Source organism: Plectrocnemia conspersa, unplaced genomic scaffold, assembly GCF_051122295.1.
Source record: "Plectrocnemia conspersa isolate PC_06_02 unplaced genomic scaffold, ASM5112229v1 ptg000014l, whole genome shotgun sequence".
NCBI classification, from domain to species: domain Eukaryota; kingdom Metazoa; phylum Arthropoda; class Insecta; order Trichoptera; family Polycentropodidae; genus Plectrocnemia; species Plectrocnemia conspersa.
In genome coordinates, this window is record NW_028277178.1 from 20,443,632 (window position 1) to 20,463,754 (window position 20,123).

A 20,123-nucleotide genomic window follows, 5' to 3' on the forward strand; every position below is an offset into this window, starting at 1 on the left:
CGTACCAAGATTAGTTGGTTTAACATGCCCCTATAGCGCTCACAGAGTATTACAGTCCAACGTAGATTTACAACGAATCAAAATATGCAATTTGAGTGTCTTGAACATCCGTAATACAGTCCCTTTCCCCGGTGTATTTCACATCTTTGGACCACTCATGGTGATGGAAGGATAAAGGTTCGGGTCAATTGAAGAGGTGCAGCAGATGGTGCCCGAATGGCTGCACACTTAACCAATTATTTTGTATTAGCGTGTTAACGTTAATAACGTGTATGCAGAACTTTTTCATAGCAAATATAATTTAATTGAATGTGATCGTAAGAAAGTATTAACAGGTGGCACGATGGAAATATGTTCAATGCCTAGTTTTAATAAATTGTAACGTTCAAATAAAAGTTTTCAAATGCTATACTGACTTAGTTGTTTTTTACATACTAATATATTTTAAATTTGTTACTAATTGATATATTATATTGATCATTTTAGTCAATTAGTTGAAATTATTAATAGTATACCATTTAAATTTTCACTACTTTTCGGTTAAATTGCTAATTCGATTTATTCTTTGCTGGCTGTTCCACAGAAATAATGTTAGTATAATATTGTTTGTGTTTTTTTTTAAATATGTATGATGTTAAATATTATTTTTAATAAAAGTGAACGAATACTGGTGATTTTTTATAGTAAATTTAAATGCGAAGTAGATGCTAAAAAAATTGTTTTGCTACAATCTGAAATTTGATAAAATAGATGCCAAAAATATCTCTTTGTGTAAACTTTTATCAATGCTTCTGCTGTAACCTTCTACGTGTATGCAAGTATTTGGTGCTAATTATTTGTATGTTATTATTGAATAATATCAGTATAAAACTTGTCTTGAGAAAAAAATTTAAAACTAATAATAATATTTTACGTATCCTCATAGGGTTTGCGTACCTGGCTTTGGAGAGCGTTGTCCTGAGAAATCAAACTTTCCTACTTTAAAAATGTTAAATTTTCTTTGGACACCCCTGCGTATTGATTCCCTTACCTTTAGTACGCATACATTTAGAGACCACAGACTATTTTTAAAGAAGGTCACAGTGTTGCATCATTTTGGTTTGTTTTCGTAGTATTAATTAAAACTCATTGGGCCATCGGTAATGAGCATTGCGAATTAGATTTTGGCCTTAAAGAATGCAAATCAGCAATGTGTGTCCTACGTAAGCGGCCAATAGGTCAATTCGAATTCCCCGAGTGTCGGGTTCGATCCAGCCGCGCCGGCCGCATTCAAAGTCTCGGTCATTGTTTTGCGTTATTGTACACTACGAAAATAAAATTTTCGCCATACATTATGCTAATCGAATTTTTTTCCATTTTCCATTCACGGACCTTTCGTTGACCCGTGAGCGGTGAAAAAGAATCTGCACAGTCAAAAGCGAAGAACGTATTACGACAAACGTGCGCGTGGTGAACGTTTACAATAAGTTCGTGGTGTAAAAACTGCAACGACCATATTTCGGTACCTCTCAATTACAACGACGCAAGTCTTAGTGTTTACTATCTTATTGATTGGTAATATTTAGCTTTGCTAAGGAAATAAACTGTTTTTTTATGATATAATTCCTACACTTTCCATGCATAAAACGATACCTTGAGAGAATCATTGATGTGTGCCATTCATTCCCTAGGCAATTTTATCGCATATGAACCATAGTGTTTTTCAATTTCTATTCGGTCTGGGATATCGGAATTAGTGATTATTATACAATGTGATTATAATTCCGAGCGATTATGACAAATTATGTTTTCATAGATATTCCTAATCTCACGGTTCTCGAACTAGGTTGTATATAATGACAATTATTGATTCTAAGCTGTAATATTAGTTTATAAAAAATAAAATAGATATCACTATTTACAGAATTTGATTACAGTCTAGTGTCTTTCTACTTACTTAATAGTTGTTGATTATATTTACTGTGTAAGTTTATAAATTTAATGAATTTTGAACTATACAACTAATCTTGAATATTCTCAAAGAAATACAATAGATAATTAAAAATATATAAATATGTATGATCATTATTATATTATATTTTCACCAAACTCATTTTTAATTAAAATATAGTATATATTATAATTAAATGTGTTTTAAGTTTAAAAATATAGGTTATAATGATTTGTTTGATTATAGTGCATTTATTTTTGTAGATTTAGTTTTTGTATATAATGCATACAAAAACCGAATCTATGCTTTTAAAAACAACCAATTAACGTTTAGTTGAAAATATTTATTTTATTTAAATATTAAATTATATGCAAAAAGTATAATAATTCCGCTCGTTTTGATTGAACATATGTTTAATCTTTTCGCCGTGACGCTTGTTTGGCGTGAGTTTTCTCAAACTTGCCATCTCTTTCTCAATTATGAATAATGATGAAATGGATAGCTTTCAAACTGATTGTGTTAACGCAAATAGGTATAGCGATATTGACGCTAGTGACCTAATTCAATTGCCTATCATTTGGCGGGCTTCGCGTTGAAAGGGTTAATCTTAGACAAGGCACCCCTCAGTTGTAAAGTTGCTGTATTTTTACCAGTATTTTCGAATACAAAAAGCTCTTATCTCTTAAAAGATAAATAAACTATACAGTATATTCGATGAAAGTATAAATATATTGACTTTTGACTCTTTTGCCAAAGAGTCAAAAGACAATATTTTTGTTACAACACATTTGTAGCAAGATATTATTAATATCTTTGAAATAATTAAGTATAGTATAGTTTTGATATTATAAGAATTCAATATATAACTAAAAAAAAAAATTATGTCATAAAACTTGTAATAAATTTTAAATAAAAATATGTGCTAGAGAATTTCCTTAGAAATAACTGTTGAGAATAAATTATTTAAAAAAATATTTAACTTTTATCTAAACTTTAGCTGTAAATACAGTAACATCATATACTATCTCAATCTATAATACATTAATATGTATGTAAGTATTACATTTTTATGTATGACATATTATATCTGTGTCTGAATTTCCAGCGCATCTCTTTAGTATGTTTTTTTCTTTTTTTTTGTATAAATATCGTCTTATACATTTTGAAGTGGTTGAAAATGTACTTTTTCTGTAAAAAACGCCTTCCGATCTACCGATGTAAATATAACAAGAGTAGCTTTTAAGACAACTCAAAGTTTTATTTTATTTTATATTAAACATCTGACCATCATGCCTTGACAAGACACGCCAATAAGCCATGATGGCCATTATTAAAAATAGCAATGGTGCACATCTAAAATAGGTGAACACCACCCCCCATATTTTTTTCCAGTTCCTCATAGCTATTGCCAAAATCATCTTTGTGTTTGGCGAAATTGTTGTGAAACGGAATAGCTCATGCAAGACGAGCATTCTTTACATGAGCTATTATAGACCGCGACAGTAAGAATAAGGGACGCGATCGCGACTCTAGTACAGGACGATAATTTTGTTGAAAGTAAAAGCCTTACTTTTCTATAATCCACAATGCATGTTACAGAATATACAATTATGTTGTAGTAAGATCGCATTAAAATAATCAAATTTTATAGTTTATAGAGAAATTTGAGAAAATATTTTTGGTATATTACAATATAAATAAAATATCTTCTAAAAAATGTCAATCATTAGAAGACACTGAAACGATATTCATTTAAAAAGTTTATCTATAAATGGGATAAAGCGGTTTTTGTAGACACAAAAACGCGTGTAGTTGCTTTTCTGAAAAAAGTAAGTCTTTTTTGAAAATATCGACTGCTCATAAAATCATAGCTTTGTTAATATCGCTTTAATAGAAATAACGTGAAGCTCAAAAATATTGTATACCATATTTAAAATTTGTAGTGTTTAATTGGAAATTTTTTGAGCACGTGTATTTCGATTAAAGGTACAAGATGACATTGTTAAGTAATTTTCTCACATAATTGGAGTTAGCGAATTTATACTTTAAGCCATCGATATGTATCTTTTCCTTTCACATACGGAAATGTATCTGATACTGGTAAAAAAACAGCCACTGTTAAATTGACGGCCATGGTGAACATTGCTGTGACGATATTGACATTTCTACATAAAAAATATTAAAACAGGTTTTAATAATTTAAAAATAGCAGCATTATGACCACAATAATTCATTAACATGATTCTTTTATTTACTAATTATAAAAAACTGGTTTTTGTAGATAATATTTTAGTATTTAGATTAAAAAGTAGAAAGATAACTTTTGCTTGTCGAAGTGCATTCCTAATTTATTAAATTCTCTAAAAATAGTCATTAAGGAATGTTATCTTTCGTTCTTACGTTCCACGAAAAATAGAAATATTATTTTCCATCTTATTCAAAGAGCTTATTTTATATAAGTATACTTATTTGTTGTGAAACTAAACTAAATTTTGTGAAAAGAATCAATTACATATGCTATTTTTTAGGAACGAAATCTGTAGTATTAAATTAGGGTTAAAAGTGCCAGTACCAATATTTAGGAAGATGATCTCGTGCGTGCATTGATCATCGAATGCGTATTGTTTATGATACATTTTTAATATTCATCTACGTCACTGTTATATATTTTTACAAGATTTTTGTTTGCGAGGATGTGACCATAATTTCGTGCTTGACGATTGTTGTTGTAATTATAAATCAAAGCTGTGAAGCATGATATTTTAATATTTTAGTATATAGTGCGATAAATAACAGTGACGCACGTCTTTCGTATGCTAAAAGAGGGGGCTATGTTGTGCATCTTGACCTTTTTTCTTCATGAAAACAACTGTTTCAAACAATGGGATCTAGTGAAAAGCAGTTCCAGTACATCAACAGATCTTTTTTATCAGCAAGATTAATTGATACTTTAAATTTAATAAACCTTTATCATATGTTGGTTCAATTATTCTTATATTTTTAATAATGTAATTTTGTAACATACATAATATAAACTTTTATGAAGGTTATTTTAATTATAAATATACATGCCTAATAAATCGTGGCCATATAATGTGACTGGAACATTATTTTCTATTAAATTATTTTGTTATGAATATACAATTTCCTCAATATATTTTTATGTCTCAGTATTTTAATTAATAAAATGACGATAATGAGCATATATTAGTTAAAATTAAAACAGCACGGAATAAAAAAAATATACATAAAAACCAATAAAATTGTGATGCAATCAGTTAATTTACATTTTGAGTAATTATAAAATAACACAGCATGTTTATGTTTATTTAGATTTTTACATCTATATGTGTAATCACAAGAGTAATCAAAGAAATATAAACACTGCACCATAAACACGGATTAGTTTTCATTTATTATTGTATAACGCTGAGATGTTTAGTAAATAGAATTTTTTTAATTTGTGTCATCGATTCGCATGTATGACAAAACACACAAATTATTCAATCGCTCAAATTTATGAATGTTTAAAAAATGATGTATGTGCTAATTAAATACATTTATCAAAATGCACTGTCTTAAATATTAGGTAATCCCAAAATTAAATTTTAACCGCCAGTCGTCATTGGCACATCTGGCTTCCATATTTTAATATTTAAAAAAATGGGCACCAGAATTTACTATAGCAGCAAAAATAGACGATGATGTCCTGGCTGCAGAAATGGAACATTGGGAAGGCTTGAAGACGTATGGATTCCACACGAATTGAGCGAAGAAAATAAGTCGGTGCGTATCTGCGTGTCATTAGAGCTTCTGGGTCGTGACGCTGGTGGCCTTTTCTAGATCATATTATATGATAACCGGAGATAAGAAATGGGTATTATTCGACAACAATTTTCTTAGAAGACAGTGTTTATCTAAATGTCAAGTTAAAAAAACCTACGTCAAAGCCTAAGCTCACTGTAAAAATGTTATTTTGTGTGTATGGTGGAATTGCAGAGGGATTGTGCGTTATGAAACTCTTAAAAGTGGCCAAACAATAACAGAAAGCATCTATTGTGGTCGTTTGCACAAGGAAGTTCGAAAATATAAGTTTGTACTTGGCAACAGAAGTCGAATAGTTCTACAACATGATAATGCGCGTCCACGTACGCCGAAATTACTCTAGAACTTTTCTGGAAAGTTTTATCTCATTCACCTTATTCATCAGACCTTTCTCCTTATGACTACCATTTATTTCGATCGATGCAATGACCATGAGGTGGGAGAAGAATATATATTTAAAAGGAAAATATACTTTGAATCGTTAAAATTAAAATAAACATAAAAAGAATTGATTTCTTTTAATTCCTTAAAAAAACGACAATTGTTTACCGTAAAACCTAAATTCGTTAGCATTTCCTTTACTGTAATGTCATCTTAATATTTGAATATCTCTAAAATATGTCGAATACGAAGTTCATTTTTGATTTTTCCGCAATACGCTTACATATCAAATTAGATAATTACAATATACATATAATTATCGGGGCATTTGCTTCTCTTTGAATTTGGCCAGAAAAATTAATGTCATTTAATTATATACTATGAATCTTAATTAAATCGAAATATTAAAAAAAAATTGGAAAAGCTGAAATGACATCCCTGATTCAAAACCAGAAATTCTAGTTATCCCTCAAAGAAAATCTAAAACAGTCAAAACTAACCCGAAAATATTTATATTTTAAAATATATCATTTTAGTGAAATCATATGGGAATACATTTTCGCTGGTGGATATATATTTTTTACCATTGAAAATATAATTTATCTGGCAGGTGGTTGTAAAATTATATGATTTCAACTTTTCCATATGTTGTAATATATACATTTACACTCTTTTCATTATTTATTTACATGTGATGTATAAATGTTACAAAGAATGTGTATTTTTCAGTAAAGGTACACTTTCATTAGTGAAATCCAAATACATTTTTACTAGTAGATATATATTTATACAAGCGAAAATATAATAAGCGCTAATGAAATTATATGCTGCTCTAAAATATCTATGAAACTCAATTTGGCGGTTGAAAAACGTCCATTTTCTGTTCAAACCCAAACCTAACTGAATAATAGTCTTAGAAATTTCATTAGTTCATCTCAACTCTCAGGGTTTATAGAGTTAACATAAATTGTTTTTTTTTATATAACAATTTCTGTTAATTTTTTCAGGTTTATGTTAATATTAGTGTATTTGTATCATTTAACACGATAAGATAAGAGCGTGCGTTACATGCGTTCCGCACGCCTACTTCTCACTTACTCTAGTCACTTAACACGCGAGCGAGCGAAAGGGAATGTTTCTCTCCATATGCGCTTGATACTTATTTATTTTGTACCGAAAGTCGATTTTTGCCCCAATACCGGTATTAACGGTATCGGTACTACCGGTATTGCAATCCCTAATCATATTTTGCTTTGTAAATTATATAAATAACTACAAAAATTAGATCGAGGACCAGAATGGAGTATAAAGTAACTTCATTCAATATTTAATATTAATGAAGTTAAATTAAATATATCACTATTTTTTTCTGCGTTCCGTTTTTTAGATATCTTTATAGACTACAATAAATATTACATATTATTATATAACAAATGGTTGATACAACATCAATTTTGGGGTGCAAATGTACCCCATTTAGGAATACGAAGGTTAATAATGTATAATCGATTGTTTTACCCTTAAAAGTTTATATAATTGATATTCAATTGGCGTCACTGTTAGCTTTACAAACAAATAAACACATTACATAAACATTCTTTATTATGAAGCAATTTATGTAATATTTAATTAGCGAAGGGGGGGTATTCTGATAATCGGCAACGCTTGGTCACCCCAGCGTATACGCTATTCGTTATTGTGTGCACACACACATGCACGCCTATATATATAAATGAACTTTTATCAGTTGAGTAGTGTTATTTTTTATACAGCATTTGTACAAGGCAATGTTTGTAGACTTGTGCTGAATTCGCTGTGGACTGTAATTAAATTTATAATCGCACAACTTGGTCGAATGCTTCATTTTCGGTTCGAATGCTCAAATGTGAGGAACTTATTGCAGGAAAATCGCCGTTTTTGCTTCTGATCTGTGTGATACTTAGTGATTGAGGTTTATTTTTATAAACTTACTGAGATAGACAGTGAAAAATAATTAAATCGTGCTAAATAGTGATAAAAAACTTGTGATTTTTGACAAATTTACACCAAAGGACACAAAAATGGTTATCAACAGAAAGGTGAGTGATTTACATGTTATTAAATTATGTATTTATAAATAAATTATTATTAAATAAAATATATGCCACGTGTTTGTCCATACGTTTCAATTTCGTTAGCAACATTCTTTATCGCCAATTTAATTTTGTTTACGCGAATTTTTTTAACAGTCTACTGTAAGGTTATATTTGAACAGGTTTTGTGGGTGTGTCAAATTTTATCACCGCAAGTACCAAATCGTGCAAGTTTTGTGCGAAATAAACGTACATACTTATTTATCGCTGTTTGTACAATATAAATAAAAAAGATAGCGTTTGCGAATTTAAAAAAAAATTGATAAGAACACTTTTAATACAATACTTTAACTGAAAAACACAATGATGTAACTATATTACATAAACAAAATCAGTGTTATAATAAATCTGATGCAATAAAAACAAACTAGATAAATAATTGTAGTAACAAGTTGTTTTGATGCAGTTTGATTGTAGTTTATTTTTTAAAGCAAAGGGCTAAATTTTAAAATGTAATTCAAGTTTAATGCATTACTTCCACGTAGTTGAATTATAAATATTATTTATACGTACGTATTGTGTTTATACAAATGTGCTAATTTTTTATGCTAATCGCATTTGTAATTTTTTACATTGTCAGCATCGATCAATTTTTAATGCGTCGCATGAATAAAGATATCATGAATTACTTAGATCTAATAAATGTAAATATGATTTTATGATTATCAGGCAAATGTTTAAGTAAACAATACTTACTATCGAACCCGTAAATATGTTATTTATATAGAACGAAAATGGCTGTTGATATTGAAACGTGGCGTGATTGATATCTAAAGTTGTCGATCTTGGATCGTGTGAGAGGTCATATATTTTTGTAATAATAAGTTATTTTATATTGCAATTACATCTATTTTCAGTTGCTGGTAAGATTCGTCTTCGAAAATCAGCATAAACTAGTCGGCAGCGTCAGATTTTGTAGCTCGTCGTTGAGGGTTCAAGAAATCGAAGAAGTAATCCCCAATAGCTCTCAATCCTTCGACATCAGAGGCGAAGATCTCGTCATACCAGAAGTGCCGTTCTTGGACTTTTGCAAGAGGACCAATCCGGCGAAAGTGCGCGAAAATTCATTCAAGGTCTGTTTCTTATTCTACTTTGTGCGTACGACAGAGGTAAACAAGTTGCGTCAGAATCTTTGATTCATTTTAAATAGTAGCAGGAAAATAATTATTTTAACTAGGGTTCGGTGACATACAAACTGGTTAGTGAGATTACATGAAACGATCTGCAATTCATATATAATGGTCAATGATTACATGTAATTTGTTTTCCTTTTATGTTTCACGTGTGTTTTGAAACACGTTATATTAATTGTTCAACAGCAAAAGTGATCATCTGCAATGTAGTAGTGAGTAGTCACTTATCTGTTAGTATGTGTGTTTATTTCGAGGCAGATATTAGTAAAATTCAAAAGCATACATTCTTTCATTTAAATCAAGATAGAAGCATCCTTATCTTAAGGTACTTTTGACTATTATTAATTGCTAATGCACAGTAAATTGGGAGTTAAAGAATCAATGGAATTCTCAGAAATAACACATTTTCACATTTAAATGCGCCAGTCGGGATGATTTAATCACATTAGCGTGCAATATATCCATTGCACAGACATAATAGCAATACAGCATAATAGAGCTACTTATCTCGAGATTGGTATATATATATATTACACAACCTAGATAAATGTGCTTATTTTTTGACGGCACGATTTTATTGCAGGGTTATCATTGGGAGGCAGGGGGGGTATTTGCCAGAAAAATGCATGTAATTTAATGAAATACTACTATGAATCTTGAAGAAATCGAAATATTGAAAAACTTTTGCCTCCCCCCCCTCCCCCAATTAAAAAAAACCTGAAATTATGTCACTGGCTATAACTGGAATGAATTCCTGAATCAGAGAGTACATTTATTGGCTCAAAAATTGCTTTTTCTCGAAATTTTTATTTTTTATTAAAAGTTCATATCGCTATTGTATTTTTTTTAGTGAGACGAAAAAAATATATCATTTAAGAAGAATTAATTAGACATTTAACTATAAGGTTATTCTTTATTATTTTAGTATAAAGACTTATCAGTCAAATTGGCCGCACCTCATCAGCTTCAAAACAAGCCAAATGTCAGCGACCTAGTGTTTGGAAAAACATTCACTGATCATATGCTGAAAATTGCCTTTTACAAACAACTAGGAGGCTGGCAGAAACCTGTAATTGTACCATTTGAGAATATTTCACTTCATCCAGCTGCCAAAGTACTTCACTACGCCATAGAGGTGAGTTATTGTTAATTTTGCATACCACTGTTCATTTTCATAGTCGTAGATGCACATTAAATGTCTTATTTTGAGTATTTGGCATATAACAGTCAAAGCGAAGCTTAAACTTATTATCAAATTTGAGAAGCACTCTATAATCTCGACTTTTAAAATCTATTGAACCATCTATATTAACTCAAATAAAGGTGATCCAACTTTAGTTTCCGATTTTTTTTTAAAAACACAAGTTTAAGGATATGTTTAGAGTTTGTACGTTGCACCCAGTGGGTGGCAAGTTGTGCTGTCTTGTAGAACCACATGTCTTTTACATCAATATCTTCGATTTAGTGGCATAAATAATCGGTTATCATGCGCCTATAGCGCTCACCATTGATTGTTACAGTCCAACCTTTATCGTTTTCAAAAAAGTAAGGCCCAATGACGCCGCCTGACCACAATGCGTATTGATCTCTAGTGAATCACATGATCATTTTCCTCGTTTATATGCGGAAATTTGGCTTATTAACTTATCCAGAGAGGTGGAATTGGGCCTCATAGAGAAGAAGATTTTTTGAAAAATCAGCATCAACTTCCTACTGCTTTAACACAGCCAAATAACTTATATTTTTTTATCTATGCTCAGTTAAAATAAACCATTTTTTTCATTTCTATTGTAAGTACATCAGCTTTTCAGAAAATATCATAAAATTTCACACTGCGCGGTCTAATTATTTACGACAGCCTAAAATGATATATTATATGTTATAATATACATAATTTCACTTTTTAAGCAAAAAATAATTGTTAGTTGCAATATATAGTTAGTAGATACTTTATACTTTAAATATCTAAGTAGTACACTAGATAATTTATAATATTAGTTTGACGATCACTGATCTAAATTGGTATTATATATTTGTCGGACTCGGACATAAGTATTTGATAAATTAAACTTATTTGGTACTAATGTCTCGAATTGAATCTTTGGATATTGGGTCACCTTAATTTATATTGTCTGCAAAGTTCTGAGTGAATAGTATTATTCAGACGCCGACAGACTCTGATGCAGTTTAATTTATATTTTCAAATTGGTTCATTCAAAGTCATCTATATCGTCGACTAAAGCATATTTATTTATAAGATTCACAATGTGTATGTTTTTCTTCATTATATAATATACAATAGTTGATATTATATCCTATAAATATTTACAGTGCAATTAATCAAATGAACACGTGTATTTGAATTTAGTTATTTGAAGGTATGAAAGCCTATCGGGGATGCGACGGTAACGTTAGGCTATTTCGTCCACACCTCAACATGCTAAGGATGAACATAACGGCGACAAGAGCAGGTCTACCACAGTTCGACAACGACGAGATGATAAAATGTCTGGGCAGATTGATTTCTATCGACGAAGAGTGGGTGCCTCATGCGGAGGCGGCTAGTCTTTATATTAGACCTACGCTGATTGGTATAGATGTAAGTTGCACTGTATCCATATAATTTAGATTACTCAACTTTATTTTATTTGATCACTTATACGAGAAACATGTTTAACCGCCCTACCTCTGGGTTATTATTCAAAAAGTAGTTAAAAAATACATTGGGTTTTTTTTTCATTAGATTTCACAATAACAATACTTGTTTACAATATAACAGAAAAAAATACGCAATAGACACATTTGTGATCTTTTTTTGTATCCTTTGCAAGTCAGAGGTTCTCGAAAAAAGATTTCGCAAAATATTTTTATATAATACCCATACGAACGTATCACGTACGTTCGTATACGTAGGGCGGTTAAAGAATGGGTATTTTGAAACATCACCAGAATCTTTGTCTAAAGTTGTTTGTTAAGTTATGACTTGAACCTTTTTCATTCTGTCGCTTCTTTAACCACCAAAGAAGTTAAAACACCTGGAAGCAGATCTGCGTTCAAAATATATATGGTTAGAGGGAAGGCAACCGAACGTCCTTATCAATTTATTATAGTTATACTGGTAACAGTTTTCATATCAAAAGAGTCAATAATATTTCCTACAGATGATTATGTGCAAAATTTCTTCAGTTTTGTTTAGTAGGTATAGTAATAATTCTTCGTAGGAAGTTATTACTATCTGCTTCAAAGATCTGCAGGCACTTTGTGGAACTGCAGAACATAATGGATAATGTGATTTTCTGATTCATAACTCATCTCCAGAAGTGAATCTATCTCGTTCAATTTTACTCTGTGATTTACTTAGTGTGACTGACATGGTTAAGTAGAGTCTGCTACAGAACTCAAGCAGTATTAGAACTTTCTAATCGACTCATACATGCATCACCATACTGAACTTTAATAATGAATTTCAATAGGTTTCATCTCTTCACTGCTCCAAAAGCGAATCACGGAGCTCTGCTCCACTATGGTGCATACTGTAATTACAGTGGCTATTTTAAACTACTGTTGTGCCTTAGGATTGGCCGCTCTTTAAACTATATTAAACACTGTTGGCAATTTACAAGGCAATAAAGCGGTGTTTTGAATTGTTATCGCATTTTTACTGTTTTCATTTAACTATAATTGTATCTAATATAATCTTACATAGTAACAATGTTAATCTTTTTTCAGCCAACGCTCGGAGTAGCATCGTCAGAATCAGCATTATTGTATGCGATCCTATGTCCGGTCGGAGCATACTTCAAAACTGGAAGCGGCGGTTCAATATCGTTGTATGCCGATCCTTCACATACAAGGGCTTGGCCCGGAGGAGTTGGAGACAGAAAAATGGGTTCAAATTATGCGCCAACAGTAGACATACACACCAGAGCTGCCGAGAAAGGTCTACACCAAGTTTTGTGGTTGTATGGAGACGACCATCAACTGACAGAAGCTGGAACCATGAACATATTCATGGTACATTTGGATGAAAATGGAGGTAAATATCTTATATATATTTACTAGTGTATAGATTTTATGTCTTGGAAAATAGTATGCACGATACATTAAATTTATATAATTAAAAAGTTAAGAGCTATAATAAAATTTAATGTTACATTTCAGATTAAAAATAATCCTCTTTCATTCCCCTTATGTGTTTTTTTCTCGATGTAATTATAGTGAGTTCTAAAATAACTATATTGTGATCAAAAATTTAAATAAATGAAATAAAAAAAATATACATATGGGGGATGATACCTTTGTTTTTACCAGGGTCCTAAAGAATAAATATACAAAAATTGCTTCCGATCAATCAAAGGTTGTAGGATTGCATAGAGAGTATAAACACATAGACAGACTTACACAAATGTAATAATTTATAGATTTAGACTTTTATAATGAATATTTTAATATTCATAGGTATATTTTTATAAAATTCAATTTGTGCAGGAAAATGTTAATATACTTTATAACATCTAGAATAAAAAATTATGCATTTACTTACTCTTGATTAAATGCAACGTATATTTTACATATTAGGTAATTAAATATATGTATTATTATGTCATATGTATTTCATTTAATGACAAATAATCAAACAATAGTCTGTTTAGTCTGACAGTAGTCTCATTCATTTTAATTTATATATCTGATAGTGAAAATAGAATTACTGAGTATATTGCATTGATAAAAACAAAATAGAAAACAATCAATATAACAACCAGCGGTATCATATTAACAACCAAACTCAGTATTTAGATACTTTTTATTTGTTTCTTAAATAATAAAATATTTTACATTGATCATGATAACTAAAGATTTTAAATCAGACACTTTTACACAGGAATCACATTTTCCAACTATATTACTCTATAACAGTAGTTCATTACAAAACTATGAACCCAATAAAGCAATAAATTATTAATCATATTAATTGTATAATACTGTATGTTTCAAATCTAACCTTTCAGATAAAGTTGTTTCAACGCCTCCGTTGAATGGATTAATTCTTCCCGGAGTCACACGCCATTCAATTTTACAACTAGTAAAGCACTGGGGAATCAAAGTCGACGAGAATCCCATTACAATGAAACGCGTTTTAGAACTTAACAGTCAAAACAAAGTAAGCTTTCATACCATACTATGTTACATTTTACTTACTATTAATACATTTATTAGAAATACTGAATCTAATATTTTGATTTGCAGCTATTGGAAATATTCGGCTCGGGCACAGCCTGCGTAGTCAGCCCCATCGGCTACATCGAATACATGGATCAAGGCATCACAATTCCCACGTTAGAACAACAAGAAGAGGCAATTTACAAAAGGGTCAGAGACACAATGGCGGCAATACAGTACGGCCAGATAGAACATCAGTGGGCGCATAGAATATGAAAGTATCATTAGCAAGACCACGATGAATCTCATACGTGCAGTTGACAGAGGTGATATTAGATTACAAGCATATTCTTTTTTATTTCTTTGTTCGTACCAACGAAAGGTTATCATATTATTATGATATGAGCAAATGTTTAATTGGTGAGAATAATAAATATGTTGACGCGTCATGATTCGTTAAATAAAATTATGTTTTATAATATTAAAAATTTGCTTCTGAGTATCCAAGCAAATGGGAGTGACTGGATATTTATCATTTATCAGTATTAACATAAATTAAAATACTCGAGTATAATTATGTTGTTCTAAAAGTATTGTTTCAGGTCCTAATGCTGATTTATAAATGCGCTATAAATGTAAAGTATTTATTAAAAGTAATCTAAAGTGATTCACGTCTCCCTTTGAATGGATTTCAGAGCAATAAAAGTATGTAAATAGCATAGAAATAAGTATATATTATAATGTAATAAACTTTAGTCCAAAGAATGTGGTTATATTTTAGCCATATTATAAACAACTCATATTTTTATAAATTCGTTATTAAAACAATGTACTCTAAAAGGTTGTAATTTGTAATTGTTTATATATATATATAACATAATATAGAAACAGGTGTGAGATTAATTTTGATTAAAATAATTTTCCACTGACTTTTAAACGATTACCGTGTATTGAATATTCTACTTTATTGAAATTCCATAATGTTTAAAATATAAATTTATAAAAGAAAATCACAATCTAGTCAGATTGAAAAAATAAATTTAGTGTACTCAAAAATATTGTATTCAATATGCGTAAATACATGTGTATATGCAAAACTATTCGGAAATCAATTAATTATGTTATAAAAATAAATCATCATATTTTTATTCATATATTAAAGAAAAATGGTAAGCTTAATTTAAAATAAAATATAAGGTTTGTAAATTGTATTTGCAATTTGTGATTATTTATTGTGTGAGTTGCACGTTTTTTTATGAAAGTAACTAAACTTTTATAAAACTAACTATTATTTATTTTTAGTTATTATTGTAAAGTTAAATAAATATATAGTATAAGTCAAATGATTATTGAATTATATTCCTAAAATTCCATTATCCTTTTACCATGTTGTTATTTTTATCATAAAAATGAAATACGCACCTATCAAATTGACCCATGCATTGACTTGATTATAAGGATTCAATTGATATTCATTAATTGACATAATATGAATAGGTCAATGATTGAAATTGAAAAACGCAATATTTCATAATAGAATGAAAAAAGCGAAACAATAACAAATGTTACCTAATTATCTAAACATGAATCATTTGTTGATCTCGACTTTTTGGTATACCGATTCAATAATACTTTCTTCAATAATATATTTTATTTATCTAATATATTATGTATGTTTTCTACTTACTGTAATTCTAATAAAAATGAGTGCTATATTTTATATTTAATACCAGTAATATTTCATACTACTGAATATGATAAGAAAATTTAATAATCAGAAAAAATACACTTCAGCAAATAACATTAGGACAGTGTAATCTTACTTCAACTTTTATAACGAGATGTAATCTACTAGTCCTCTCCTGTCTTATCATTTTATGATAATAAATGGTTAATATTGACTGAATTTTAATTATTTGTCTAAAAAGTTTACTGCGCAGTTTGAATATATGATTTAATTTTCATATATTTTTATATTATATATATTTTAATACATTCCTTATACGTTCTGCTTATTAGGACACTATATAGCTAAATGGCAGACTGCTGAACTATGGCACTACTCCGCTTCAGCCCACAGGCTAGTGACCGCCAACAATTACTTATACTAACTGAAGTGCTCGTTAATACTATAAGCCTATGCTTATGATGATATTATCCTAAATATTTTATTAAATACAATGTACCATCAATAAATTTACTTAACTTACTTAACTAAAACAAAAACATAATAATATTCACTTTAACTAGACCTTCTGCAATTTTGCGTCCTTGGCTTATACTTTCACAATTTAGCGTATCACTCGTATTAGTCACACGTGTTTTCAATTATAACTTTTAGTTGAGGTACTGTAGAGAAGGGACGCCTGTCCAGTCCCTATCTACTCATTGATATAGTCAGATGCCCTGCCGTTATCTAACAATACATATGGTCAAGCATCCGGGAATATCGTTCAAAATAAACATGGTAGCATAAACGAAAGGAGGTAGAGTGGTACTGTTAGAGATTTATCGTGATTTACCGTGCTACTATTTTACTTTAATGAAACCCGATGGGCAATTAATGCTTGTGCTATCGTCTTGGATGACAGGCAGTAATTACAGGAATCTTTCTAAATATCTAGCTCTGTTTTTGTAATGTATCATATGCATTGATTGCAGACATTGTGGGTGTATCAACAAAGACTCTCTAGAAAGCTACAACAAAAAGGTGTGACTAAACAAAACATGAGAGAAATCTGAATTTCGAAACACACAAAAATTTTGCACAATAACCATGCATTCGACTTTAATTATCTCAATCGCCACAGCATAAAAACTCTTTTTCATAATTTTCGAGACACATGCTTAAGAACAGTACGTTGTTATCCTTGTGTGTATCCTTTGTCATTATCGAACAGTCGCCTACAAATGGTCACCTTGGAAGTTACGCTTTCACTAAGCTGTGCACGGGAGGCGGAGTTGAACTATAATGTGATTAATCATAAAATAGCCTTCTCTCCCATTCATCCAAGCTCATTGCAGGGACGTAATTTGGGGGGGAGCAGGTGGGGCATTTACCCCTCCTTGAATTTGGCCAGAAAAATGCTTGTCATTTAATGAAATATTATGGACTTCCCCTTCCCCTGGAAAAAACTGAAATTCTCGCGTTATTCCTGAAAAAAAATTAAAAAAAAACAGTCATCTCCCGAAAATATTTTTTTAAATATGTTATTTCAGTGAAATCATATCAGAATACATTTTTACAAGTGAAAATATAATATTTCAGATACTAGTAAAATTATATGATTTCAAATTCATACGTAGTAATATATACATTTACATACTAATTATTATTTATTTACATGCGATTTATTAATGTTACAGTGAATGTGTATTTTTCGGTGAAGTTATATTTTCACTAGTGAAATACAAATGCATTTTCACCGTGTACTATATTTCTACTAGGGAAAATATAATTTAACTGACGCTATTGAAATTATATACTGCTCTAAAATGTATATGACATGTAAATTTGACAGTTGCGAAACGTACATTTGTTGTTCAAACCGAAACCTAACCTAATAATAGTCTTAGAATTTTCATTAGGTCAAGTCCAAAATACAAACTAAGCCATCTCAACTCTCAGGGAAAAATAAGCGAAAGAGGTACAGACAGACGACGCATCTCGCATATTTTCCATAGTTTGTCTGCTATTACACTATGTTTAAAAATATGATAGCTATCCTTACTGATACTGATTACTACAGACTTCTGATATGAGATTATTGGTTAAAGCGTTTTCAAATCGAATTTTGCTCAATAGGAGGGCGCAAAAACAATTATCACTTCTCAGAAGTTAAAAATTCACGTCAAAAGAAATAAAATTGTGTCGTCGCCGTCGCAGCGAGAACGCCCGGTAACGAGCGTGCTATTATTAGTTCCCACTGTGACGGCGGCGACGGCTTTTGACGTGGATTTTTTGCGCTTTCTTATTGTTCAAAATTCGGTTTATATATGCTTTATTCAATTATCACTTATCGTAAGTCGTAATATTGCTATAAAACGTCTTAATATGAACGCTAGATAACTGAACGTTTCCACTGTGGAACGGCACGATTTTATTGCTTTTGACGTGGATTCTTAACAGGAACCCCCTTGAATTAAGTCAGAAAAAAGCATGTCATTTAATTAAATATAAAGAATCTTCTTGAAATCCAAATATTAATAATCCGACCACTGACTGAAAAAATTTTGCCCCCCCCCCCTCCTGGAAAAATCTGAAATGATGTTCCTGCTTTATTTAAGGGTCAGTATAAATGATTTGACACTTGGTTAAAACACCAAGCACTCTCGTATTTACGATAAGAACACTCGAAAAAGATTCAGCGACTCATTTCAAAGGAACCAGAGACCAGAGAGACTCAATTTTTACAACTACAGGGCTCTAATACTCTTCCTCGTTCGACACTGCTACCAAATACTGACAACTGCATGCTTATTTTATATCAGTATATCATTACATATGTAAAATAAATTGTACAACTCTGCCACTCAATCTCGAAAACATAATTTAATTTGTATTTGCTGTCTTAGATGGACCGCCTGTTATTTATATATTATTATTTTTGGTATATAAAGGTCTGAAATTCCCTTACTGCAATATCTGTTAAAGTATTTTTGAACCTTGTATTACCATTTGTGCATATCAGTTTTTGGTTGTACACCATATTGACATTGAGATAGTTAACAGCAAAAGTTTATTTTTAAATGATATTGTTAAACACCTTCGATAGATTAGTCGATTATATCCTACCGTTTTTTGCCCATATTTTTGTGTTTTTTCGTCGTCTTTTTGATAGCAAACCTAGGTATATATTTATGTACTTGTAAAATAAAATATATTTGTAATGTTCTACAATATTAAAAAAATAAATAATTTATATTTATTCAGAAAGATGTCGTTGAGTCACTAATCTAAAATAATATTTTTCAATATACATATTATATATATAGTACCTAAATGTGTTTTGCTTCAAAAATATTTGTGTGAATTTCTTAAAGAATTTGTTTTTAAATGCTATTAACACTAACGAAAAACGCAACCTGAATCTTCACGGTCACTAGATCACAAAAAAGAACAACAACTCTTCATATTACTTTTTAACAAGTGTTAAACATAACATCATAAAAACGCTTTGTATAATATTTTAGGTAGATAACAGTTTTGCGCACATTTAGTTTTATCTGCGTAAAATACGCAGAGTTATCATAATTTTATCCCGTGACAAAAAGTATGTACATAATATAATTATGTATTCCGATGTACATATGCCACTTATTTTTAGGTAATATAAATTTAAAAATAATACATTTAGTTAAATAATTGCATCTCCCAAATATCAACATTCTATGCAATTGTTAGGGTTTCCAAAATGTAAATATTATTCTGTATAAAACGCAGACGTCTGAATCTAAATATAATACGCCTCTGGCCTAAAAGTGGATTGGCCTAATTTATAACATTATTAGATAAGATAGTTATATTTAAAATGTTATTTTATTATATTTTATATTTGTTTT

At 30.2% G+C, this 20,123-nt stretch overlaps 1 protein-coding gene across 4 annotated transcripts; it reads left to right on the forward strand.

The window, feature by feature from the left end:
* Positions 1-1,407: 1,407 nt before the first annotated feature.
* On the forward strand, positions 1,408-15,904 carry Bcat (Branched chain amino acid transaminase). 4 transcript variants are annotated; one of them, XM_088204670.1, is made up of 8 exons: positions 1,408-1,522; positions 8,040-8,214; positions 9,126-9,341; positions 10,327-10,536; positions 11,770-12,000; positions 13,131-13,437; positions 14,411-14,562; positions 14,649-15,904. In XM_088204670.1, exons 2-8 carry the CDS (start codon positions 8,197-8,199, stop codon positions 14,835-14,837), a joined length of 1,323 nt encoding a protein of 440 aa, XP_088060796.1. In that variant the 5' UTR covers positions 1,408-1,522; positions 8,040-8,196; the 3' UTR covers positions 14,838-15,904. The 4 variants fall into 4 exon arrangements, 3 of the variants coding, with proteins under 3 accessions (XP_088060796.1, XP_088060795.1, XP_088060794.1); XM_088204669.1 differs by having other exon boundaries at positions 1,415-1,501; XR_015812374.1 differs by lacking the exon at positions 1,408-1,522 and having other exon boundaries at positions 7,890-8,214; positions 11,780-12,000.
* Positions 15,905-20,123: the final 4,219 nt, after the last annotated feature.